The sequence below is a fragment of the Canis aureus genome, chromosome 35, assembly GCF_053574225.1.
Source record: "Canis aureus isolate CA01 chromosome 35, VMU_Caureus_v.1.0, whole genome shotgun sequence".
In the NCBI taxonomy this organism is placed as follows: Eukaryota; Metazoa; Chordata; class Mammalia; order Carnivora; family Canidae; genus Canis; species Canis aureus.
The window spans coordinates 3,311,898-3,337,950 of NC_135645.1; the positions used below are offsets into that span (position 1 = coordinate 3,311,898).

A 26,053-nucleotide genomic window follows, 5' to 3' on the forward strand; every position below is an offset into this window, starting at 1 on the left:
CCTCTCCCAGCCATTTCAGCCTGAGGCCGCCGGGTTCTTTTCTAGGTGGTTTCATTCCCTTGTGTGCAGCACATCGACCTACACACTTGACATTGCCTCCCCGACGGCCCAGAGCCACCCAGAGCCGAGTCCAAAGCAGAGCTGACGACCTTCACCTCAAAGATCCAGCTCTCCTGCGCTGTCCCTCGCCTGTGAATGGAACCAGCATCCAGCCAAACACAGAGGCCGAGACTCGGGAAACCTTTGACCTCTTCTCCCTCACCCTCCACGTCCATCAACACACCTTGTGGATTTTGCCTCCTACAATCTCGAATCCATATTCTTCTGTGAACCGATCTCTAGCATCCTAGCCCAGGAATTGTCATTTCTCACAGGGACTCCAAGAGTTCAGGCATCAGCTCTTGTTTCTAAGTCACTCCCCAAATCAGCCATCAGTGACATGATTTCCATGCCATTTCACTTCTTCAACCCTTTCTCTTTTCCACCTCCCCAACATAAAGCCTTAAAATGCCTTCCCTAAATTCTTTTTTTGTTAAGATTTTGCTCATTCATTCATTCATTCATTCATGAGACAGAGAGAGAGGCAGAGACACAGGCCGAGGGAGAAGCAGGCTCCATGCAGGGAGCCCAATGTGGGACTCGATCCCGGGACCCCAGGATCATGACCTGAGCTAAAGTTAGATGCTCAACCACTGAGCCACCCAGGCATCCATCCCCCCTTAAATTCTTTTTTTTTTTTTTTTCCCCCTTAAATTCTTAAGGTAAAGCAAATAAACCTTTTAAAATAGGCTGTGAAGGTCTCCCTGACCTGGTTGCTATCAGGGTCTCCAGCCTCACTTCCCTCCACACTTCCTCACTCTGCGCACCAGCCACATTGATTTTCTTTTGGCCTTTTACATTTATCCCAATTCTTCCTGCTTCAGGACCTTTGCACATACCGCCCCGGCTCTCCCTTACCTGATTACCAACCTGCATGTTAATGGCCTACACAGCTTTCTGATGGTGGCTCAATCTCATCTTTACAGAGAACCCCTCAGCGCACTTTCCACAGTAACAAGGTCACATTTATGTTCTGATTACTGTGTGTCTCCTCCAAACCCTCCAGGTCTATGAGGTCTGAGACTCACCCAACGGCCAGCACGCTCCTAGGCACAGAGCAGTCACTTAGTAAATATTTCTTGAATGACTACCTGAAAGAAGGAAGGTACTGTGTTGGAGTCTGGGGATACAAAGATGAATGAGCATGGAACTTCCCAGAAAGCAGCTCACAAATTGGGGTGGGAGGGTAGAAGCAGATGAGGGGATGACTACACAGACTCAGGGTGTAACGGGGTGACGCGCACACAGCAGAGGAGCAGCCCAGAGGAGACGGTGCTGCCGGGGCCCGGCTCACCACCCCCGGATGAAGCTCCATCCGGGTGTCTTTTGACTGTTCTCAGCCCTCAAGGATCCCGGTCCTGTGATGTTATGGCTACGCAGCCACCGCCGTACCCTAGCCATGGCCGTGCCACCCCACGCTGCCATGGATCCTCCAGGGTGCTGTCCTCAGGCCCCGGGCCCACTTGAGGCCTGTTGAGGGTGCAGCATTGCTAAAGGCTCTGGTTACAATAAAAGCATCATGTGGGGCGCTTCAGTCGGGAGAGTTCCGTGCCTTCTGGACAGTGATCTCATCCTAACCTCAGACCGACCCGGGGAGGCAGCAAAGGGGAATGATTTCTCTCCCCACTCTACAGGTGGGGAGACTGAGGTCAATGGAGATCACTGGACTTGGCCAAGGAGTGAGGACAGTTTGGGAACAGGCCTTGGAGGGAAGCCAGGGTCCACCAGCCACACCAGTTGGCAGAGGAGAACTCCTCAGGCCACGGGCTTGTTTACTTGGGTGCAGAAGGACGTTTCGTCACCCCTTGGAACCACAGAATGCTAAGGCAGATGGGCCCTCCGAGATCATCTGATTCACCACCCTCGTTTTAGGGAGGAAGAAACTGAGGCCGGAGCACTGAATCTCCTTCACCCGCCTCTCTGCTACCTGTCTACCCAGATCCCCTCTCCCCTTCGTTGCCTGTATGGCTAGACTGTGTCTCCCAGGCTCCTTTGCAGTTTGGTGAGCCGGGTGCCCGTGTCCTCCCCAGTGGGATGTAAGAGGAAGGGAAGCAGGCCACTTTCAGGCCTGGCCCTTTCAACGCCCCCATGCTCACATCTGCGTGTTCTTTTCCCTTCTGGTCACCGAGGATGTCAGTTCCCAGGACAACTCGGAAGCCACACATTAGAAAAAGGCGGAGCTGCCGGAGCGCGGGTCCCAGGAACTCTGTGTGGAGCAGAGCCAGGCACCGACGTGAGGGCCCCCGGCTGCCAAGAGAACAAGAGGCATGAAACCTCTCTCACGTGAAGCTGCAGTATTTGAGGGGCCTGTTTCGTACTGCAGTCCGGCCCCGACCTAATCTGGCTCACGGGAGCGGAGACGGGGAGCCCCTGCAGAAGCTCTGACCACACGCAGAGCTGAGCGGGGGGGGGGGGGGGGGGTGGCGGCCTCCCGTGGACTTCGCCGGCCGCCAGGAGCGTCCCCACTCCCACACCTGGAGAGGCTAAGGGGGCCCGACTCCTGCCTTGCGCAGGGGGACTTGGCCCGAGCAGCCTTCCCGCCTGTTTCACTAAGGGCCAGTAGATTCCCAGGGCTGGGACAGAGCTGAGATGCCATCTGATTTGTCCCCCTGGCTCCGGACAGGGCCTCTTCGAAGCCCTCCGAGGTGACCAAACATCATGTTTAGATTCTTATGTCCCTGAGATGGAAACATCACAGACGTCCTCAAACACCTGTTCCGCGCCTCCTTGCTGCTGTGTCAGGTCTTTACTGAACCCTAACACCCCAGAGCTGGGGCACCCCTAGCACTCATCTCAGACAACCTTTGTTTTACAGATGAGGAGACTGAGGCTGGGAGCACACAGGTAAACGGCGGCCCAGTCAGGACGGGAAGCCGGGGCTCCAAGGCCAAGCTGACCACCTTCTGAAGGTTCCACCTGCCTCTCCGACTCCCTCTTGCTGTTTTCTTCTGTCCTCCAAGGTGATGAAAAAGTGCCCCGGGGCCATTTCACGGTGATCCATCCTTCCTGTTCTCCTGCGTCCACCCTCCCCATCCCCACGCTAAGCCCTGCACAGGTGATGTGAGCCTGGCTACTGCTCTTGGAAGGCAAAGAGAAGCCTAGAGACAAGTAAGAGGGAGGACCTGTCCCAGGGGCACATTTGCCGCCCGGGGCTTGGTAAGGAACGCGGATTCCCTAGTGGGATCTCTGAATCCACGGGGGAGGCCTGCAAGGCCCGTGACAGCCTTAAATGTTGCTGGTTGCCCCGGGAGGGCAGCTGTGCCGTGGGAAGAGTTGTCTGTCGCGGGGGGGGGGGGGGGGGGGGGGGGGGGAGTGGTGGCGACCAGAAGGTCTGAGCACAGCGCCTTGGTCTGGTGGGGCTGGGCTGGCTGAGCCTGGGCTGCTGGGCAGCTCCGCCTGGGAAGAGCCTCTGAGAGCAGGATCCTGAGAAGTTGAGCTGGAGCCATGAGGGCAAACCAAGTTCCTCGCAGAGAGATCAGTATATGGTACTTTCTTGGGCAGACCTGGACATCGCATGAGCGCCCCGGCACGTTGGGTTTGTTTTGTGGTCCTTTACAAACAAAACCAAAAAACCCAAATCCTTGGTCCCCACCGCCCCGCTGAAGGTGAGGTCGTTTCTACACAGCACCCTTTATGTTTTCTGCCAAGTGACTCACTTGGACTGAATCCCTAGAAAGTGGGCCTAGGTCCATCTGCAGCTGCCCTGGACACGGTGATCCGCTCACTGCCCTGGAGGCGGGGGTCACGGAGCCCTGGAGACAGCAGAGAGGAATGGAGAAATGGGGTGCGGCGGAGTCAGGCCTGAGAGGGAAGTGGGCGCTCGCAGCTCCCTGAGCATCGGGTGGTCAGACGGGAGCCCCATAAAAGTGACAAGGTTCCCCGAGGAGCTCCCATATTCATTTCAGTTGAGACCTCATGGAGGTTATTTCCAACTCTGAAGTGGGGGGACCAGGATTAATAATGCCGCCCAGTCCTTCATGGTCAGTCTCATCCTCTTTGGGTCCAGCTTCAGAACTCTGAGCTAATTATTTTCCTGTTTTGAGCCCCTCTTTCTTGGACCTAGACATAAGGAGACTTGCAGTCCCTAAAATTAAGACATTTTATCCTTTACTTACTGGGGAGGGAAGGGATATGGACCCAAACGGAACTCTGACTTGCCAGGACATCTTGTTTTCACAAAATCTTCGAATCTGTCCCCCGGAAAAGTTTTCCTTTAAAATTTAGTGGTCTCTGTGCGTTCTTTTGTTTAGTTTTCCATCTGCAGCCCTTTCTCTGATCAGGAGTCTGTGCCGCCAGGCCCAAATTCACCGTTTTCTTTCCCCTGTGGGCCTGTTTGGGGGTCCTGGGCGGGGGTGGGGGTGGGGGGTACATTTACGCACGGCTCTTGGTAGGAGCCAAAGGCGATGGTCTGATGGTCCGATGGGGACGGAGCGCAGGCCGGAGGGGGCCTGGAGAGCGGGGTGCCTCCCGGGGACCCAGCAGCAGCCCCAGGGCAGGGACACGGCTGCGGGGGGGGGGGGGGGGGTCTGGGTGTGGCAGGGAAGGGGCGGGGCTGCAGGGGGCAGGGGCGCGGCTGTGGGGGTCAGGGGGCTGCGGGTCGGGGGCGCGGCTGCGGGGGGCCGTGGGGGGGCGGTGGAGCGGGGGGCAGTTGCGGGGGGGACAGCGGGCAGCAGGGCGGGGGTGCGGCTGCGGGGGGGCAGGGGTGGGGCTGCGGGGGGCAGGGGGAGCGGAGGGAGGGCAGGGGTGCGGCTGCGAGGGGCAGGGGGGCGGCGGGGCGGGGGTGCGGCTGCGGGGGGCAGGGGGGCGGCAGGGCAGGGGTGCGGCTGCGGGGGGCAGGGGGGTGGATGGGGGGCAGGGGGCGGCGGGGCGGGGATGCGGCTGCGGGGGGTGGAGGGGCGGGGGACAACAGGGCAGGGGTGCGGCTGCGAGGGTGCTGCGGGGCGGGGGTGCGGCTGAGGGGGGCAGGGGGGTAGATGGGGGCAGGGGGCGGCGGGGCGGGGGTGCGGCTGCGGGGAGCGGGGGGCAGCAGGGCAGGGGTGCGGCTGCGAGGGGCAGGGGGGCGGCAGGGCGGGGGTGCGGCTGCGGGGGATGGGGGCGGCAGGGCAGGGGTGCGGCTGCAGGCGGGGCAGGGCGCGATGGGGCGGGGGCGCGGCTGCGGGGGGCAGGGGGGTGGATGGGGGGCAGGGGGGTGGATGGGGGGCAGGCCTCGCCCCCGCGCACCCCCTGCCCCCCATCCACCCCCCTGCCCCCGCGCACCCCCTGCCCCCCGCGCCGGGCAGCAGCAGGGCTCCGGCGGCGGACGCGGGTCCGGGTCCCCGGGGCGAGGCCGGGGCGGGGGGCGGGGCGCGGGGCCCGGAGTCCCCGCCCGCGGGTGACGCAGCCGCCGGGAGCCGCCCCGCCCCGCCCCGCCCCGCCCCGCCCCGCCCCCGCCCCGCCCCCCGCGGCGCCCCACAACTTTTGAGGCGGGGACTGCGCTCCGGCCTCACTCGCCCGCTCCCCGCGCCCGCGGCCGGCATGTGAGCGGGGCCGGGCGCCACCATGGCCTCGCCGCTGCTGCTGCTGCTGCTGCTCCTGCCGCCCGCGCCCGGGGCCCCCGCGCCCGCCCCCGCGCCCGCCCCCGCCCCCGCCCCCGCCCGCCGCGCGCACCCCGACCCCAGCCGCGCGCACCCCCGGCCCGCCGCCGCCGCCGCCCGCCGGGGACCCCGAGGCCGGAGCGCGGGTGAGTGAGCCCGGCCCCGCGGGAGGGGGGAGGGGGGCGGGGGGAGGGGGGAGGGGAAGGGGGACCCGCGGGACCCGGGGGGGGGGCGCGCCGGACACTGGCTCCCCTGGACGCCTCCGCCGGCGGCGGGACTGGGGGTGTGACCCGCCTGTCCTCGACCGCCCCCGGCACCCCTGCGCTGGAAACTTGCCGCCCCCACCCCGGGGTGAACCCGCCCCTCTGCGCCCAGGTCTCCCTTTGAAAGGAAGCAAGGAACCGCCTCCCCCCGCAGACCTCCCGAAGGCGAGCCTCCCCCCCTCCGGGGTGCTGACATCTTCCCGCCAGGCCCCCCCATCCGCACCCCCATCCTCCCCACCCCCCAACCGCACCCCCATCCACACCCCCAAACGCACCCCCCACCCCCTATCCGCACCCCAACACCCCCACCCCATCCACACCGCACCCCCACACCCCCCCACACACACCCCCATCCGCACCCCCATCCCACCCCCATCCCCAACCCCACACCCCCTGTCCGCACCCCATCCCACCCCCATCCCCCCCACCCCCATCCACATCCCCACACCCCCCTATCCGCACCCCCCCATCCGCACCCCCATCCCACCCCCATCCCCAACCCCACACCCCCTGTCCGCACCCCATCCACACCCCCATCCCCCCACCCCCATCCACACCCCCACACCCCCCTATCCGCACCCCCCCATCCGCACCCCCATCCCACCCCCATCCCCAACCCCACACCCCGTATCGGCACCCCATCCCACCCCCATCCCACCCCCCATCCCCCCCTTTTCCTTCGGAGACTGAAAGGGCCTCTCCGGGTGCAGAGCCTAACTTTCACACATTCCCAGCTGGCTTCTAAGGGGTCCGGCCTCAGGATGTTGGGAAGGACAAAGGACGTAGTTGGGAACGCGGCGCCCCGCTGGCCCCGAGAAGCGAAGCAGAGACGCGGGGAGGGCTGGGGGGCGGTGCGCAGGCCGCGGGGGGCGCAGGGCTCCGGCCGTCCCTGCCCCCCCATCCCTCTCCTCTCCCCGGGGCTGCTGCTCAGCCACTGCCCGTCCTGCCCCAGAGGGACCTGCCCCCGGGCCTCCCGGGCCTCCCCGGGCCTGGGGACCTCGCTGTGCGGCTGCTTCTGCAGACCTGGGAGGAAGGCGCAGGCCCCGGTGGACCGCGGTGCCCCCCGGAGGAGTGTCCCCTCTTTGGATCTCAGTTTCTCCATCTGCGAAATGGAAGGGATGATCCCTGCCTGTCCTAGGCTCCGGGTGACGGCATGACAAAGTGAAAGTAAAAATAAATGAAAAGTGCTTTGAACAGTCAGCAGCGTGGTGGTGGCAGCCGCTGCCTTCCTGTGAGTGACACGAGGCATGTGCTCGCTCTCTCGCTCTCTCGCTCTCTCAGGGTTTTCCTGCCAAAGCCCGCTTGCTGGCAACGCTAGGTACTGATTCAGAGCTTAGGTGAGGGTTGAGAAGACTTTATCCTCTTCGCTGGCACTTCGTTGAAGTGTCTCCTGTCACCCACGCTTTCCAGGACAGGAACTAGCTTCCTCCGTGGAGCCCAGGGATGCTTGCCCTAACGGAATAAGAAAAAAAGTTTTTAAAAAGTGGTCAAACCCCCAGTAAAAAGTCAGCTGCATGCTCGGGGTACTCTCACCGCTGCAGAAGTCCTGGCGAACACCTAAGCCACGGGCCGCAAGGCGGAGAAACTGAGGAACGGGAAGGGAGGGGAGGGGAGAAAGGCGCTTGCCGACACCTGCCAGAGACACACCTGTCCACTGTGACCCTGACTTCAGCTGATCTGCCACATACGTTGTTCTAAGGACCACGGCAAGGAGTCCCCGTAAAAGGGCGTGCGTGCCCTGGCTTTCTCAGTAGCGACGCTGCGTAGTACTTTGTTGAGTTTTCTAGATGGAAAGTGCGTGCAGGGGATCGAGGCCATTTCAGAGAAGACCCCCAGGAAAGGAGGCAGGTGTCTGTGCTGACGGTGAGGCATTCCCAGCTGCGGGGCCCCGTCTGCCAGGGGGTGGGTGGGCGGTGGGGGGGGGGGGGTGTGCCGACTTGCAGGGACTTGCAGGGCCCCGGGCCGGAGAAGGCTGCCATGTGAGTCGTGCATGAGTCGTCGCCTTCCTTCTCACGGCTGAGTGTCCCCTGGCTGAGTGTCCCCGTAGATCACAGAAAGCTGGGCGTTACGGGGAGGGGGACAATGGAGGGAACTGAGGCAGATCTCAGGTGCATGAGGCTTGGGAGGAAGGCACGTGGGAGTCCCAAGCGCAGGTGGCAGGAAGCAGGGGAAGTGGAACGCTCACCTAAGCGGGTGTCTCCTGGCACCCCCACAAAACCCACCCAAGTCATGCCTGCCCTTCAGCTGATGCAAGGCTGGATCTCACGTGGGATGTCAGAAAGGTGAGATTAAGAGAGGAAACCGATCACCTGTTGAAAACCGCTAGAAGCTACTACGGTGGCTGAGGATCCAAGTGCAACCTGTGCTTGTTTCGTGGCGGGGGTTCGATGCCACTTGGAGGGGAACAGGCCATGATGAACAAGAAAGCCAGCAGGACGTGATTTCTGTGAGTCTGAGTTTCCTTAAACTCCCAGGATTTTCTCTGGACCCTTTTTGATCAGCCACCACGTGTCACAAAGGAAAATCCGCTCTCTCCCGAGGCAGCCGATTCTCAGCCCTGAAGGAGCCTCCAGAGGCCCTCTGGGCCGCGGCGCCCCAGGAGGGTAGCGGCCCTCTCAGCCCCCCTGACAGGTGGCCACCCAGGCTCTGCAGTAAGGTTTTTGTGTTTGGGGACGTGCTCGCTCCTGCCGGGAATGAGCCGCAAGCCTTAGAACTAATGTGCTTTATCTGATTGTTGGGGAGAACTGCCTGCAGCCCCTTCTGCTGTTGGCCCACGGGTGCCTGGCACCCAGGGCTTGGGCTTCTGGATACACGGTGTGAAAAGCAGGGACCAGAGATGTCCTTTTCTTCCTTGGGGCCAGTTCTAGCCCTTTGCGTCTTGGCAGAGTTCAGGAGTAACCATCCTCCTGTTCCATCTGTGAGTCGTTCGCCTGCATCGGGCTGCGAGTCCCCCATTGGCGTGTCCACCCGTGACCCTGCTGGCTGTTCAGACGAAGGTCGTTGCGGGCGTCCGAGCCTGTGGAGGTAGAGAAGATGCTAAGTCCCAGGGATTTCCTTTTTCTTGGGTGTGTGTGTGCTTGTGGGTGTGGGCGTGTGTGTTTGAACAACTCAGGGCTTCTTCTGAGCCACACTTCTGAGTGCTTAAGTTGCTATGCCTTGGTTTTCGTGTTCCTGGCCCCCGTGGCCCGTGCTTGAATTGTGAGATCTGCAGATGAAAGGGGAAGAAAAAGGCTTAAGTCTTAATGAAAATCAATGCAGAAGGAAAGAACTTTCCCACCCAAAGGGGAAATGACGCCGAGTAGCTGAGCAGCCAGCCCAAGGACTAATAATCTTACAAAAATGCAGCTCCCTAGAGCAAAGGAAGCGCTGTGAGCCCAGCCCCTCCTGGGCTGCTACATGGCTGTCGCCTGAAGGGCTGTAACTTCTGGAGGAAGCACCCCATGGGGGTGGGGGGGGGGTGGTGCAGCAAAGACCCAGGCTGGGCAGGAAGCAGCCCCCTCGGGAAGAGTGTGTGGCTGCCTCTCTTCTGGCTGAGGCTGCACTGAGAAGCCTGAGAAGCCCACTTGCTTTGATGGAGGCTGCTCCAAATAGAAGGGAAGGGTGTGGGGAAAGGGATTCTCATTGGGTGTGTGGGTCTAAAAGCCACATCCTTTTAACCTTGCAAGAACCCTTTAATTGCTTCCCTCGATGGTGCAAATGCTGAACTGGTGTTTTCTGCCCAAGACCCGAACAGCATGTGGGGATAGAAGAGACAAAAAAGATGTTTGGGGCCCAGCTGGGCAGTGGTTGCAATACCTAGTCCTGGGGCGGGGGGCTGGGGAAGGGTCCCCCGTGACTTCCAGCAGCCCTGCCAAGCTGGCTGGAAGCAAGTGTTCTTGGAGTTGACTCGTTGCTGTCTTGGGAATTCTCGCAAAGTGAGCAGAGAACAGATGGGAGGGTGGTTCGTTAGCCACTTAACTGCCTTCTTCCGGGGCTTCCCTCTGCCCACCCCGCTTCTGTATGAGCAGGAAGTCCCAGGGAAGGACATCAGTTTGGACTTCCAGCCTTTGAGCACCCATGTGTCTGGTTGGTGCTTTCCCATTTAACTCTCAAAAAAAAAAAAAAAAAAATCCTGCGAGGGATAGCACTGCTCTTTCACAGCTGTAGGAACTGAAGCCTGGTGAGCTTGGATCATACTGTACGTGGAGGCGCCAACATTTAGATTGATCGGGACCAGATTCATGTGTTCTTGCCACAATACGGTGCAGCCCCAGTGTTCTCAGCGGTCCAGTGGGTGAGGGTGGTTCTGGATCTCTAAGACCCTAGTGCAGCACTGCTTCCCCCCTTCCTCGGGCCCTTGCGCTTGCCCTTTCTTGGGAGATCGGGGATGAGAGGCAGGATGAGGATATAGCAGTGGTGATGGGGACAAGCTGCAGAATAGAGGTTCCAAACAACAACAAAAAAAATTTGGTTTTCTTTTTGGAAATTGCTCCAGACAAGACCGTTAGTCTGCATGCATGCACCGGGTGGCATTTTATATAGGCATTGCGAATCATGCCCCGTCTGTATGCCAGTGCGGACGTTACTGATGCCAGAGGTAGCTCTGTTGATGATCGCCCGTGCGGAATGAGCCGGGCTCGCTGCTGGGAACAGGGCTGGTGTTAGGAGGTGGGTGTTGGGGCTACGCTTTCCATCGGAGTGGAGGTCGAATGGCACCCCGACCCAGATGCTGGAAAGTCACTTTCTAATGTCGTGCATGCCCTCCTCGACCCGTCCCTGTTCAGTTTGCTTTGGAAACAAAGGTGTTTCTATCCTGGCCTTTCCCTCTTTCGTTGAGCACGGCAGATGTGGCAGTCTGTGTCCGTTGGGCTACTCTGTAAACCAGAGAACACCGACGGAGCCCTTTCTGTGGGTGAGGATCTCGGCCAGGTGATGCGGGTGCTGCAGAGCGAGGCTGTGGTGCCCCCAGCAGACCAGAGGCCCTTTGGAGCACCAGCGCCAACACTGGGACCAGAGCAGTTACGGTGTGCCAGGGATGCAGAGCGGAGCAAGCAGCACGAGGAGGTTGTACGGACCCCAGGAATGATGGGGAGAGAGGTGACTGAGGTGTGTGGAGGGGGAGAGGCTGCTGGAGGCCAAGGATCCAGGCAGGAGGACGGTGTGGGCTGGATGTGGATTTCACAGAGGGGGTAGGGTGCTGGCATCAGCGAAATCCCAAATACGGAAAAGCTCAAGACTGACTCCTTCCTTCCGTTTTTTCTTTCTTTCCTCCCTCCCTCCCTTCCTTCCTTCTTTCCTTCTTAAAAAAAAATTATTTATTTATTTTAAAAAGAGAGAGAGAGGAGAGGCGTCGGGGGTGGGGGGACTTGGGAGGGGCAGAGGGAGAGGGAGGGAGAAAATTCCCCAGCAGACTGAGCAAGGAGCCCAACTAGGGGCTCGATCCCACAACCCTGAGATCACGACCTGAGCCAAAATCAAGATTCGGACGCTTAACCGGCTGAGCCACCCGGGCGCCCCTCTAGAGCTCAGCTTTTCCAATGGAAGTGGTCAAGAGCTGGGAAGTCGAGGGAAGAGGACGGTGGGAAGACCCATTAGGATCCAGAATCATAGGAGTGTAGACCAGAGTGGAAAGGAGGATTTGGGTGGATCATGGGGAGCTCTCAAGGCCTGCTTGAGGCGTTTGTTTTTGTCTCATCTGCACTGAGGAGCCTCTGACAGCTCTCGAGGAAGAAGCAGTATTGTTTGCTCGGTCAGTGTTCCTTTGTGCTTGGCGCTGGGGCTCCTGGATGGACCATGCGTGCGTCCGCCCTCCCTACAGCCCAGGACTTGTTTCAGAGGGCCGGCGTGTTATCCCTCCCTGTGTTGGGGGAAACCACTGAAAGCGAGGCATGGACTAGAGTGGGGGCAGTGCACGTTGGAAGGGAGTACCGCATGGGCCTTTCTTTTTTTCTTTTAATTTTTTTAAAGATTTTATTTATTTATCCATGAGAGACACACAGAGAGAGGCAGAGACACAGGCAGAGGGAGAAGCAGGCCCCATGCGGCGGGCGCAGGGAGCCCGACGTGGGACTCAATCCTGGGACTCCAGGATCACACCCTGGGCCGAAGGCAGATGCCCAACTGCTGAGCCACCCAGGGGCCCTGCAGGGCCATTTAAAAGAGGAAAGTGGGGGAGCCTGGTGACTGCCTGGCTGTGGGGATGACGAGGACAATGGTAGGGGGGGCCGCTTTCACTGTAGAACCTGTAACCCGTCCCGGCAGAAGTATCCTTGTGGCCGTGGAACCGAGCGGGGCCCCCGGAAGCCAGGCCCAGAGTCAGCCTGGATGGGTGAAGCCACTGGGAAGAGGAGGCGGGCCCTGGCCGGGTCGGGGGCGAGCATCCAGTGTAGCTGGTAAGAGAGGACGCAGCGCCGGCCCAGGAGCAAGCCGGACCTGAAGCTGCCGCGGGGAGCGGGGTGGTTTGGAGGCTGGCGGTGTCCTGGCCGCGGGTTTGAACGTAGTGCCTGGTTTATGCGTAACACGCGACAGGCTGTAAAGGCGCACGTAGGTTAACATGAACCTGCCTGGACCTGCTGGCTCATCCTCATCCCCACTCTGCCATCGGGAGTTGCCAACGTGATCCACTTGTTACTTAAATGAGAAGCTGAGAAGCACTCAACAGGCATCTGCTTCCCTCGCCCTCCACATCTTGGTTTTGGTGGGGGAACGGCGACCCCGGCTGATTCGGTTTCTCGAAGGATCACAAAGCTGCCCTGAGTCTGCACCGCTCTGTTTGGCTCTCCTTGCCTCCGCTCACGCTCTCCCTCTGATCCATGTACACAGAGCCCAGAGCGATCTTCTTAAATGTAATTCAGGTCGCCCCACTCTCAGGCTGAAAACCCTCCAAGGGCTTTGCATTGTACTTAGAATAAAATTAACAACAACAACAACAACAAATCCCAAATCCAGACTCCCTGCTGGAATACCCGGTCTGCAGGACCTGGCCGGCTGACCCTCTGGCCCCTTCTTCTCTGCTCCCCTTCTAACCACACCAGACAGTTGTGTGCACCTGCCACACTCCTTTGTGTCCTGGAGACGAGGCACACGGTGTCCCCTGCCCGTGGTGGAACCAGCCCTCCGGGCAGAGGGAAGAGCCAGTGCAGGGGCCCTCAGGTCCCAGCAAGCTCGCCCCTCTTGGGATTGGGAAGAAGGAAGGGCGCCGTGGCTGCATCGCGTAGGGCCAGCAGCACGGTAGGGAGGTCAGATGTTCCCCGTGCCCCATGCGGGGTGAGGCGGAGAGCGGATTGGGAAGACGAGGCAGGAGGTGAGGGGGGCAGGCCGGGCTGGCTCGGTGCCTGACACATGGCGAGCGCTCACGAAAGTAGGTCCAAAGACCGAAGGTGGAGGTAGAAAGAGGAAGGCCGGCCTGCGGTAATGCTTCTCTGACCGCCCGGCCCTCGTGTCCTGGGACCATCAAGCACGGGACGGGCGATACCTTCGTCATACTGTACCTCTCTGTGCGACGGACAGAGGACTGGGCGGCCCCCTCCGGCCGCGGGAGGGGACAGAGGGCCAGTCCGGGGGGTCGGGGTTTAGAAGGACGGCTCCGGCCTGGGTCTTCTGCTTGCCTGCCTGCTTCCCCGGTTGGCACGGGAGCTGTCGGAGGCCAGGAGTGCACCTCCCTGTTAGGCGGAGGGAGCCCCTCCTCCCCGACATTTGCTCCCGCTGGAAGCCTGCCTTGCTGTCCCGTCAACAGTGAGGCCACAAGGGGACACTTTTGACTTGGGCTCAGGACAAAGTGCGAGCATCGAGGTGTATTTCCAAGCTGCATCATCGTGTCTGCCTTTTAAAGATTTTTTTTTTATTTTTTTTTTAATTTTTATTTATTTATGATAGTCACAGAGAGAGAGAGGCAGAGACATAGGCAGAGGGAGAAGCAGGCTCCATGCACCGGGAGCCCGACGTGGGATTCGATCCCGGGTCTCCAGGATCGCGCCCTGGGCCAAAGGCAGGCGCCAAACCGCTGCGCCACCCAGGGATCCCTGCCTTTTAAAGATCTTAACACCCGTTTCTTTTTTCTTATTTTCTGGTTCTATAAATTGTAGACGTTTAGCATCTACAATTTGGAAACTGTAGAAAAGTGAAAGCGGCAAAGAAAACCTCGCCTGTATCCCAACTACTAGAAGTGTAGTAAAACATTAGCCATTGTTACATATTCTCATTGATAAGAAATAAAATTATATGTTTCAAAATAGGATACACGGGGCGGGGGGAGGGCGGGGGCTGGCTGGCTCAGTCAGTAAAGCATGTGGCTCTTGATCTCGGGGTGGTTGCATTCGAGCCCCAAATGGGGCACGGAGCCTACTTAAAAAGAATAAGATACACACGGCCCCAAACACACACCGACACATATACAATACGTGTGTGTTTCCACATGATACCCAGAATGGATGCTGTTCCGTTATAGCTTTTAGCCATGTCTTGACTGGATATACAACTGTTTCCAGTTTTTTACTGTCGTTTATATCGCTGTGATGAACTTATTTGTGCATCAGTGGTTTTTTTTTTTTTTTAAGATTTTATTTATTTATTTATTCATGAGAGACTCAGGCAGAGGGAGAAGCAGGCTCCATGCAGGGAGCCCGACGCGGGACTCGATCCCAGGACCCCGGGGTCATGCCCTGGGCCGAAGGCACATGCTAAACCACTGGGCCACTCAGGGATCCCCCTTTTTTTTGTTGTTTTTTTAAGGATTTTATTTATTTACTCATGAGACACACAGAGAGAGAGAGGCAGAGACACAGGCAGAGGGAGAAGCAGGCTCCATGCAGGGAGCCCGTGTGCATCAGTTTTTTTACTTGTCTCCAATTATTTGCTTTTAGCGTTAATTCCTGGATATGGAAAATTTTGAGATTCCTGACAATACCACCAAATGGTACCAAATTATCTCAGCAGCCTCGTGGGATTGTGTGGATCTCTCCACCTCCTGTGTGTTACCAGGCATCTTGGTTAAAACACAGTCCCTCCTGCCTCTTTTTCATCTAGACCTCCTCTGATAGGACATGCGTGTGTATGTGTGTGTGTGTTGGGTGTGGCCTATCACAGCATCTCTCTACTAACCACATTTCTGGAAGCTTCTGGGACTCCACCTCATCCTCTGGTCTGAGTCAAGTTGAAGAGAGGATGTTTTGGGTGGTGTCTGATGAGCAGGAACATGATGGGAGCTACCGCTGAGGTGGGTTCCTGCAGACCAGGCGGCCAGCTGCCCACCAGTTGTGTCAGGGTGGCTACGTCTGGGCAGGGAGGCCGTCTAGCCAAATGCTGTGGGCAAAGCAGGCAGACAGAAGGGAACACAAGCATTTTAGAAAGAACTGGAATGCAAAATTTGGGATGGGGCAAGAGAATGCCACAGGGACCTTGTATCTCTCTAAACGAGAGCCATTTCCTTGGCAATGATTAATTGATCTTTTAAATGGTGGCGTAATGGGCAAAATTAGATTTCCATTTTGGGTCTGTAAGAACATTTTGATAATTCTCTAGAATCCTAGACTCTTTGGGTTTGAAGGGACCTTTATAAAGCTTTCTTGGGGCATCTGGGTGGCTTAGTCGATTAAAACCCCCCACTCTTGACTTTGGCTCAGGTCATGATCTCCGGGTCGTGAGATCGAGCCCCGCACGCTGTGTCAGGCGTGGATCCTGCCTAGGATTCACTCTCTCCCTGTGCCTTTCCCGCCTTTCTTTCTCTCTCTTTCAAGGGGGTGGGGGGGGGGAAGCTTTTTTTATTCATTAAAAGATAGACTTCCAAAGTAAATTGGAAAAGGGCCTCTCAGTCTTTTGCTTCGTCTACCCTGGTTGATTTCTAGCCACGGTCAGCAAGTTTTACTTTGTGCTCAGAAACTTTTGGTCTCTGTGTTTAGGACATGATGCAAGATTAGAGGTCACCTTAGATTGGGAGATATCTGACAAACCCAGACGCTGCCAACCGAGTGATGTGACTGGCTGCATTTCACAGACTTGGTTACTCCCGGAAAGGTTCTGGCAACCAGTAAAGCAATTTCACAACCAGGATAGTGACAGAGCTACAGTTGGGTGTGAAGATGGTGCTCCAGCAATGTGGGGTGGCCAGAGGTGGAGGCTCTGGAAGGTTCAGGGACAAGTTTTGGCTCTGCGTCTTAGACACGCGGTAACTTGGGGCATATCACTTCTGTTTCTTTCCTTATGAAAGAAGGGGTTGGTCTACCCCAGGCTAAATGCTTTATTTCTAAGGGTGTCGGGTTTATCCCATCAGCACCTCCTGACTCCCCTGATGCTGGCCTGAAGAGTGAGGAGACTCAACACCCGGCTTCTTAGCTCAGGGTCCAGGAGCTGTGGAGCCTGTGAGGGACGGGGAAAGGGCCCCACAGTACACCCGGGAGCCTGCTGGACCTCTCGCTCCTGGAGAGGAGGCACGGGTTACATCCGTCTTCGCCCCTGGCCCAGGGAGCATGTGTCCAGCAGGTGGCCACTCACTGCCCAGGTGGTCCTGCAGCAGCACCTGCACCACCATGTGACCTAGGGCTCCTGTCATAAGATCGCTTAAGAAGCTCAAAAGCCCGTCTCTAAGTCCACAGACGCTGTTAAAAGTAGACGCATTTCTTGGGCTTTGTACTTCGGCTCCGGGGTGCTCGAGCTGCAGGGTGGTACCCCCCTGGCTTCCCGGTCACGCAGCAATGTGTGCGGTGGTGTGGCCGGCAGGCTTTGCGTGCTCAGTTCCCGTGGTCGCGGGGGCCTCGGGGGGCGGCTCGGATCTCACCTGAGTGACGGCAGCCCCCGTGTCTCTGCTGGAAAGGGACTGGCCTGCAAGCAAGGGGGCAGATGTGACATGTTTGACAGCTTTCTGCTCAACGTCTTAGCTAAGTCGGGAGATGAAGACCAAGGAGGAATACAGGTGACGAGAAGAGGGGGAGGCCGAGGTCAAGCTTACTGGCTGACCCTGGGCCATCCTGGTCCCCATGCACTGAAGCCGCCCCGTTGGAGGATGAAATAGCGGGAACGCAGGAGAGAGACGCCTGGTTGGAATCGGGTAGGATGCTGTTCTCTGTGCAAGGTCATGACCAGCGATTCTCATGAGTTAGGTTGGTGTCGAAAACCTCTCCGTTGTTCCTTCCCTTAGTGGTGGGGGAGGTGGAAACAGCTTCGGTGTGGGTGTGAGTGTCCCTCCTGTAGCCTCCGGGGCCACCCGGACTTTTGTTTGTGCCGAGTGAGACTTTTCCTGGGATCATCTGTCACCAGGGTGTGGATAAGAGCCCCGCTGGCTTTGCGGTCACACCTGGGGAGGTCCTGGCTTGGGGGGGTCAGGCGCCTCAGTTCACACTTCACCAGAACCGCTTGCAGCCTGTGGGTCCTTGGGAAGGTACTCAGCCTCCCTGTGCTTTCAGTATCTCCTGTGTCAGCGAGCCTATTAGTGGCCCCATTTAGGAAATGCAAGTGTCATGTGTCCTCTGTAAAATACGGACCTTTGTATTGATGACAATCCCCCCTTCATTCACCTCCAGGTTCACTGGATGGGGGACAAGTCCTGAATGCAAAGGACTCAAGTCCACCTTCCAAGGACATTTTTTACTTGACCGCCCTTTTCCCACCCCGGGCCCTGCCAACCTCACTTCTTGGTACGCCTAGAACTTTCTCTCCATCCTTAGCTTCAGATGCAGGGAGGAAAGAACAAGGTTTGAAGACTTGAAGTCCGAAGAACTAAGTGCCACCTAGACAGCCCTCACCTATAATCATCTGAGAAGACCGATTAATGCTCAGGAAGCATAAGGATTCAATAGAAACAATCTGTGAGGTGTGACTGCAAAATAATAGGCCTTTAAAATCACGGTAGGACCTCTGTGGCCAAAGGGTATCCTCCTTCAGGCCAGAGGTCATTGGCACACTCCTCAAAAAGCATTTGAAGGAGTTGGGAGCCCCTGTATAGTGCCAGTGCCTGGGTCCCAAGCGACTCACTCTGGTGTGTTCTTTGCACTTAAACCTCACCCAGGATCCGAAATGGAGTCCGCTATCTCAGCCTCTGGCCTCCGTCACTAGACTGGGCTTCAAATTTTTGTCTGTTTCCAGAATAATCCAAATCCATTACCAAGGGATGAGCACATGGTCATTATTCAGGAAACTCAAGAATATTCCGCAGGCTCTGTTAAAGATTAGAGGATTTTAGGAAACAGCTTGAGGAGTGACAGCATTGTTGGCCTAAGTGTGGCCTTAATGAGGTCTCTTTGAAGAGGACCATGTTCATGGTTAGGTGGATTCCCGTGGTTGCTTAGGAATTATTTATAGGATAGCCGTGCCTTGTGGTGAGAGTGCTGCTGCGTATAGCCAGGGGCAGAGTTAGGGCCCAGAGATGCCAGGGGCAGCTCAGGAGCCCTGAGGGTCTTAACCCCTTCCCTTCCTAGCTACGTGGCTTGGGGCAGCTGCCGAATGTCCCTGCTCTTACTTGCCCTGTGCTGGAAGTGGGGCCAATGGTATCTATCCCGCTTCCTTGCCAAGGCTTTCAAGGAGGAGCAAATGTAATTATGACCATGAAAACGTAGACACGGCGTGTGATTGGAGTCAGAAAACAATGAGCCAACTGTGAGCCGGGCAGGGCACCCACCTCTGAGCCTGTTTTCCCGTCTGCACATGGGGACTAGGCTGCCGGTTTGCCCAGCTCACGTGCCTCCCTAGGGGTGAAATGAAAATCCGTCCCCGTGGACCGGCTGTGTGAGCGTGCGTGTGCTGGGACGGCGGGGAGGCATCGGGCCTGGTGTTACTCCAGGTGAGGCAGGTGGAGGCAGGAGGATGCAGGTGAAATGCATCCACCTGCATCCTGCACCTGGAGCAAGAGGACGCAGGAGGATGAGTAGAAAGTAGGGGAGGGAGAACATTCTAGGAAATCTCACTGGCCTGCGTGCATTCCCCATCCCTGTCCTGCCAGCGGCCTCCTGTCGGGGTGACTAGCGCTTTCATCCCCCCTCCCTCCCGCCCAGTGGGATGTTCTTCCCAGGCCCGGCACCCCTCGCTCTGCTTAGTGAGCTTTTCCCGAGCGCCTCCCAGGAGCCACAGTCTGTCCTCAGAGACCTGGAACCGTGATCGAGTAAGTTCTCACGTCACGGGCTAGAGCGGCCGTCAGGGGAAGGCCTCTTGGAAGTGGCGTTCTCTGAGAAATGAGTCGGATTGTGCCCAAGTGAAAAGGAGGGCATTTAGGTAGGGAGGCCTGCAACGCAGAGGCGGGGAGGGAGGCTGCACGGCTTCGTCACCCGTTTTCTCACCGGGGAGGAGCCCGCAGTTACCTGTCTTCTCTCCACGTACCCCTAGGATGCTTCCGGCCGCCGGCCAAGCACGCACACGTTTGTCAGGCCATCATCTCTCTGTAGCTCTCTGTATTCTTCGTGGCCTTCCCTTTCGTATCCTTCGTCCTTTTTTTATTTCTGGGTTTTTTGTTTTGGTGTGTTTCGTTAGACTTTTTGGGTTGGCCTGTTGGAGTCAGGCCGCCCTGGGCCGGGGTCCCAGTGTATCACTGGCTGCGCAGCCTCGGGCCAGCCACACGGCCTCCCTACCCCCGCCCCCCAGTTTCCTTATCAACGGGACCGGAGTCCTACTGGCACCTGCCTACCTGCTGGGGTTATGGTGGGATCAACTGGGACAGTCCACGTGAAATGCCCAGCAGGGTGCCCAGCGGGGGCTGCTGTTGTCGTCATGCTTGTAATGACCCTACTTTGGTTATTATTTCCCCCTAGTTTTATTTCTTTATCATTTATTTATTTTTAAAGATTTTATTCATTTATTCATGAGAGACAGAGAGAGACAGGGGGGCTGAGACACAGGCAGAGGGAGAAGCAGGCTCCACGCAGGGAGCCCAACCCGGGACTCGATCCCGGGTCTCCAGGATCGCACCCAGGTGCTAAACCGCTGAGCCACCTAGGGATCCCCTCCCCTTAGTTTTAATCTCTCTCCGTCTCTCTGTAAGTAACTCCTTTCCCCTTTGTGTTATTTCTCTTTCCAGCCCTCTTCCTTTCTTCTCCATCTATTTTATCTCTTTTTCTTAACTAGCTGTGGCATACAACTGAGTTTTTTTTTTTTTTTTTTTTTTTTTACAACAGAGTTTTTAAAATATTGGTGATATTTTGCATTGAGTGTCAGGTTTCCCCGATCTGAACTGTAAACGCCTGTTGGTAAACCTGGAATTGATGTCTTTTTTTTTTTTAATTTTTATTTATTTATGATAGTCACAGAGAGAGAGAGAGAGAGAGGCAGAGACACAGGCAGAGGGAGAAGCAGGCTCCATGCACCGGGAGCCCGATGTGGGATTCGATCCCGGGTCTCCAGGATCGCGCCCTGGGCCAAAGGCAGGCCCCAAACCGCTGCGCCACCCAGGGATCCCTGGAATTGATGTCTTTAAGTGGGTTTTATTTCGGGACCCCGGAGGGCCCCCCATGGGCCAGGCCCGTCCTGCTCCCTTCCCCTTCCTGGCTCAGCAGACCCTTCTGCGCTGCAGCCTTATCCCACACCGTAGACTTTCCCAAATGCTGCTTCTGGGATTTCCTCAGAGCCCTGGGCCCCTCCACACGGGGCTGCAGAACAAATTAACGGCAAGAATCTAGCAAAAAGTCAGGTGGCCACGCACAGTGAGCGCTAAGGCCCAGGGCCGCGTCTCATTTTGTGCTAACCCCCCCTCCCGCCTCCCCCTTCCTCCGCAGAACCAGGATGTTTTTCCTTGCCTTTTTATTGTTTGGCCAAGCTGGCAGGCCTCCTTTGGTGGAGCCGGGCCACCGGGCTTCCTCTCTGGGTGTGAGCGAATGCTAGGGTGACAACACGGGAGACAGGAGACGGCCCGCTTCCCTGTCCACCGCATCCTCACCTCCACGCACCACGGGCCCCCTCCTCCTCAGCCCCTCTGCTGAGTGTTTATTTTTCCAAGGACGAGGAGGGGCAATGAAAAACCGAGACACCAGATAGAGGGCCACCCCCCACCCCCACCCCCACCCCCGCCCCGCACAGAGCCTTTTTGTTTACTTATTTAATTGAATGGGAATCTTCTGACCTGACCTTGGGGCTTTTTCTCAAAGCCTTCTTTTTTTTTTTAAGCCTATAGAATTATTTTTAAAGCAAGGAGCAGGAGGTCACATCAGAGTCCTTGTCTTCCTCTCCTGCCTGGGTTAGGCTGCTTCCCTCCTGAGCACGCCCAGGCCATCTCAGAGGCAATTCTCTTTCTGGAAGCCTGACCCCAAACTCAGGGCCTCCAGGCCAGCTCCGCCCTGGGTCGTGGCTCAGCCCTGAGGATGCTCAGCTAGACAAAAGCCGACTCTCACAGGGAGGGGAGGCTAACGGGCCTCGCAAGTTGTATACTTTTCATTACTGGAGGCTGTTCCTCGGGGATCTGTTCTTGCAAATCAGATCATCGGGTCTCAAGTCGAAACACTTCTTGATGTGAATAGTTTTTCTTAGGGCTGCTCCTTTCAGGGCAAGAACAAGGAAGGAAATGAAACTCCCCGAGAGCCCTGGACAGTCCCCGATTGAGGGCTGCCTTTTGTTCGCACAAACTCATTTGGCTCCTAAACGTCCTCCACCCAGAATCATTACATCCGCAGCAGTGTTTCAAAACACAGCCCAGAGCAGCTGAGCCGAGTGGGCGGCTGCCCTCTGGTGAGGCCGCAGCCACCTTCCCTCCATGCCCCCAGGTTCCTGCCTGCCCCCAAATATCCCACCTGCCAGCCATCCGGCAGGAAATCCCCCTCATTTGTCAGATTCCTGGGGGTGAAGGCAGGGATCTGGGGAGAGTATAGCAGTGGAGGGGACGATGGGATTCTGCTCCCAGCCCTGTACCTTCTTCCAAACTCCCTGGCTACCTTCTCTGCCCGGGTGGGCCGCCTCTCGCACGCACCCCAGGGCCGTTGGCACCAGCATCTCCGTGATTTATTCCCACCACTCAGCTCTCTTGGAAGCAATAGGCTGCTTGAGGCAGATTCCACAGTGTCCTCTATGTGCTTGATGCTCAGTAAATACGTATTTTCTTTTTTTAAAAAAATATTTTATTTATTTATTCATGAGAAACACACAGAGAGAAGCAGAGACACAGGTAGAGGGAGGAGCAGGCTCCTTGCAGGGACCCCGGGATCACGCCCTGGGCCGAAGGCAGATGCTCAACCCCTGAGCCACCCAGGTGTCCCTAAGTGTATATTTGCTTATTGGGATAACGTAGAAGTTACCATTTGAACCATATTGACGTGTACTAGTTATTGGCATTGAGGACATTCGCAAGTTTGTACTACCACCACCACTAACCCATCTCCAAAACTGTTTTATTATCCCAAGTAGGAACTCAAGCCATGGCTCCCCAGTCCTCCCTCTCCGCAGCCCCTGCTCACCTCTATCCCACTTTCCGTCCCCATGACTCTACCTGCTACAAGTACTTCGTGTAAGTGGAATCATATAATAATTGTTCTCCTGCGACTGGCTCGTCTAACCTACCATGAGGTCTTCAGGGTTCACTTATGCAGCAGGTATCAGAATTAACCGCCCTTTTAAGGCCGAGTAGCATCCCGTTGTAGGTAGGCAGGTAGCACATGTTGCTTGTCCCTTCCTCCATCATCGGACGCGTGGGTCGCTTCCACCTTTTGGCTATTGTGAGTGATGCTGCTGTGATCATGGGTGTCCAAACACCGGTTTGATCCCTTTCTTTCAGTTCTTTTGTGCGTGTGCCTCGCAGTGGAATTGCTGGATGATACGGTAATCCTACGTTTAAGTTTCTAAGGAATGGCCAAAGTGTTTTCTGCAGTGGCTGTACCATTTTCTATTCACCAGCAATGTCCGGAGGTTCTGATTTCTCGAAGTTCTCACCAGCACTCACTTCCCTTTTTCTTTCTTTTCCTTGATAGTGGCTGTCCTCGTGAGTATGAAAGGAAACTCTTTTTTTTTTTTTTTTGAATTTACAAATGCCACTCATTTCTGGCTGTAGTGTGGACTTGGAACTGTTGCTGTCATCTGAGGTCAGACTAGTTGGCTGCTATGATCCCAAAGGGCTGGGGTCACTTTTGGAGAGGGATGGAGCACCAGAGTCAACCCAGGCGATTTCCCAACTTTAGCCAGAATGGATGATGCAAAGCACTGTGGATGCTAGCTAGTGAGGCAGGCTGCATGCCATAAATTCCTTTGGGAAGGGTTGGCTGAGCTTCCCTCTTCTCCGTCCTCATCGGCTTCATTTGGGTGTGGTTGACTAGCAGGGACCCCAGAAAGAACGCGCTGGGCTCTGGTCTACACCCTGCCACTTAGTTCTGGGTTTTCTGGGCAGGTGACCTCAGTCCTGAGGCTGAGCTTTCTCTTCCTACAGCGAGAGAACAATTCCTACCTTGCCTGCCACTCAGAATGTCCGGATCTAATGGGATCCTTTATCCCCCTGAAATCATCCTGTAAAAGCAGTGCTTCGCGGATGGTAGACACGCGGGATTTCTTAATTCGATCTCTGAGAATAGGGGCAAAATTCCATTCTCCCCGGTGGACAGCGTCCCGCTCCTTTCGTGGTTTACAGACTTCTGCGATACCAAAAGGAGAGTTAAAAAGGGAGCTTTTAATTTCAGTTCAATTCCTGTGTAAGCAGTTGAGTCCATGGAGTCTCTTTTCAAGTCATGAAGAAGGACACGATCACTGGGCTAAGAACCCATGCTGTCCCATCCAGCCGTGTGGCTAGGAGGCCCCCAGCTCTCCCGAGTGTTCCCCAAGCTGAGGGATCCCAGGAAAGCTCCATGGGGGAGCCAAAAACAGGAAATTTGCAACTGGGGGGTCAGTGTCTTACTGTTTCAGAGCTTTCCCTCATGAGCCTTAACCCCTAGCAATCTGAGCCTCCTCCTCTGTCTGCCAGGCGACACTCCGGAAAGTCCTGGGGACTTTTTTTTTTTTAAGATTTTATTTATTTATTCATGAGAGAGACAGAGAGAGAAGCAGAGACACAGGCAGAGGGAGAAGCAGGCTCCATGCAGGGAGCCCGATGTGGGACTCGATCCCGGGACCCCAGGATCAGGCCCTGGGCTGAAGGCGGCGCTAAACCGCTGAGCCACCCAGGCTGCCCCAGTCCTGGGGACTTTGATCCCTTGTCTTTGTGCAGGCCGAGTCGTGCCTCTCCGCTGTGCCCCAGCACTCCTCACCTTCCTGGCTCTACCCCTAACCCATCCTATCCTTCTCTGGGCCTCTGTGCCTCCTTCACTGACCCCTCTTCTCCCTCTGATTCAAGATCCCCCTAAGGGAGTCCTTGGCCTCACTTTCCCTTCCTACCCCATCTGCTCATCCTCCCTCCTCATTGCTAGTCCCAAATTTTTAAATGCCTGTGAGATATTTCCACTTGGAAGTTACAGCGTCCCCCCGCCCAGCTTCATATTTTGAAAACAGGCTTTTCTTGTCCCTCAGACTCATTCTCCATCCTGTCTCCACTCTTTCTTTATCATCATTCTTCACATTAGCCGTGAAATGATCTCTGAGAAGCTGACCCCGGGGTCCTTTTGCTCAGTGTTTCTGCTGGTGAGTGCAGCTGTCCCCAAACCAAGAAGCCCGTGTGACCCACACTCCGTCGCTCCTCATAGGGAGGAGCAAGTCCCTGCAGATGGGCTCGAGGCAGGAATTTGAAGACCAGGGGGACACTGCTCAGCGACCAGTGCCTTACAGCCCTGTGTCACGGAAGAAGCTGGGTCCAGCCTGTGCCTGCCGTCCAGTGCGTGACCTCGAACAGCCACTTAATCTTTCCGCCCCTCAGCGTTCCCGGGCGCAGTGGTACCCACTTGACCAGCTGTCATTCTCATTAAATGAGATAAATGCCTGTGAAAACACTTAGCACGTGGTAAGCACTGAATAGATGTTTGTGAAATCTGAATCACAACGAAGGGAAATGAAAATAAGGGGAAGCTGCTTTCACTCTGCGATCGGGGCCTGCAGGGGCCTGCAGGGGCCTGCAGGAGCAGCCGTGGGGCTGTGTGGGGGCGGGCTGGGCCCTCTGGGAGGAAATGGCCTCTTTGGATGACACAGCCTCCGCCTGTACACACCCACTCCGCCTCAGAAACCATGCAAGTCGAAAACCCCCAAATCACGGAGTGGGTGGTGAGAAGTTGACTCTGTAGCAGCTGCTAATTAGGAAATCCTACTCCTGGGCTCCGCTAGCATCCCTGATGTTGGTTCACAAACAGATGTTTTGGAACATTAAGGCACCACAGAAGTGCAAGTTGTCAACTTGGGGGGGGAAAAAAAACCCTAGTCAAAGCAATGAAAGTGTCTCGTTCATTTAATAGCCGTTCATAGTACAAGGGAACGTGATGGCCTGACACGGGGCTGAGTGCAGGGGGAAGGGTGGTACGTCCAGCCCTGAAGATACCCGGGAGGTTGGGACGTCTAAACTCCACTATGAGGCTGGTTGGCGTGGCTCGGTTGCTGTGGCACGTGGGTGGGGTGTGAGCCATCGCCTCTGACCATCTGGGGACAAGGAGGAGTGAGATGAGAGGGCCAGCCGGCGCTGAGCTGCAGGGTGCCCCCTCCCACCTCAGAGGCTGCCCCTGAGTGCCTGGCAGGGCACGGTCCCTTCTCCTCACTCCCCCTCTGGCCCAAACTCCAAGCCTGAGGCCTCCCTTCTTTCCATTTCTCTAATCCACTAAGCATCAGAGCAGGATCCTGGTTGTGGTAGGTAACCCCACATGGGGCAGGTCCCTGCTGAGCCCTGTCCCCTTTGCTCTGAATGTCTCTCCCGCTCAGGGTTTGCACAAAATTCAATCACAGTAGCCCTCAACAACTCAGGGCTTCTCAAAGGACTCATCCTTGGACCTCAGTAAATATTTTAGCATTTGACCCATTGATCTCCCCAAACTACAGCGTGGAATTACATGAAGCACTTGTACGTCCACGATCAAAAGAGACCTCGTGTGGCAAAGCAGGTGGCCCAGCATGCTGCAGGGTTTGTTCATCCCTTTCTGAAGAAGAGTTCACAGGCGATAAGAGAAGTGGAGGGACCTCCAGAGTTACCCAGGGGCAGCAGGATCCTGTTCTAGAACCCTATGGGCCAGTGATACCAAGGGCTTGTCATGCCAGAGGTGGGCCCGGCTCTAACCCTGTGCCCCCCGCCCGGGTGTTCCCTGCACTCGCTAGGAGAGCATCACAGAGCAAAGCCAGACTGAG

At 56.8% G+C, this 26,053-nt stretch overlaps 1 protein-coding gene across 1 annotated transcript in view; it reads left to right on the forward strand.

Moving 5' to 3' along the window:
- Nucleotides 1–5,622: 5,622 nt before the first annotated feature.
- The window catches only part of HEG1 (heart development protein with EGF like domains 1), an 89,543-nt gene continuing 69,112 nt past the window's right edge, over nucleotides 5,623–26,053 (forward strand). Inside the window, exon 1 of the mRNA XM_077884081.1 lies at nucleotides 5,623–5,818. Within this exon, the coding sequence (XP_077740207.1) occupies nucleotides 5,638–5,818 (181 nt within the window). The 5' untranslated portion in view covers nucleotides 5,623–5,637. The remainder of the gene's footprint in view (nucleotides 5,819–26,053) is intronic.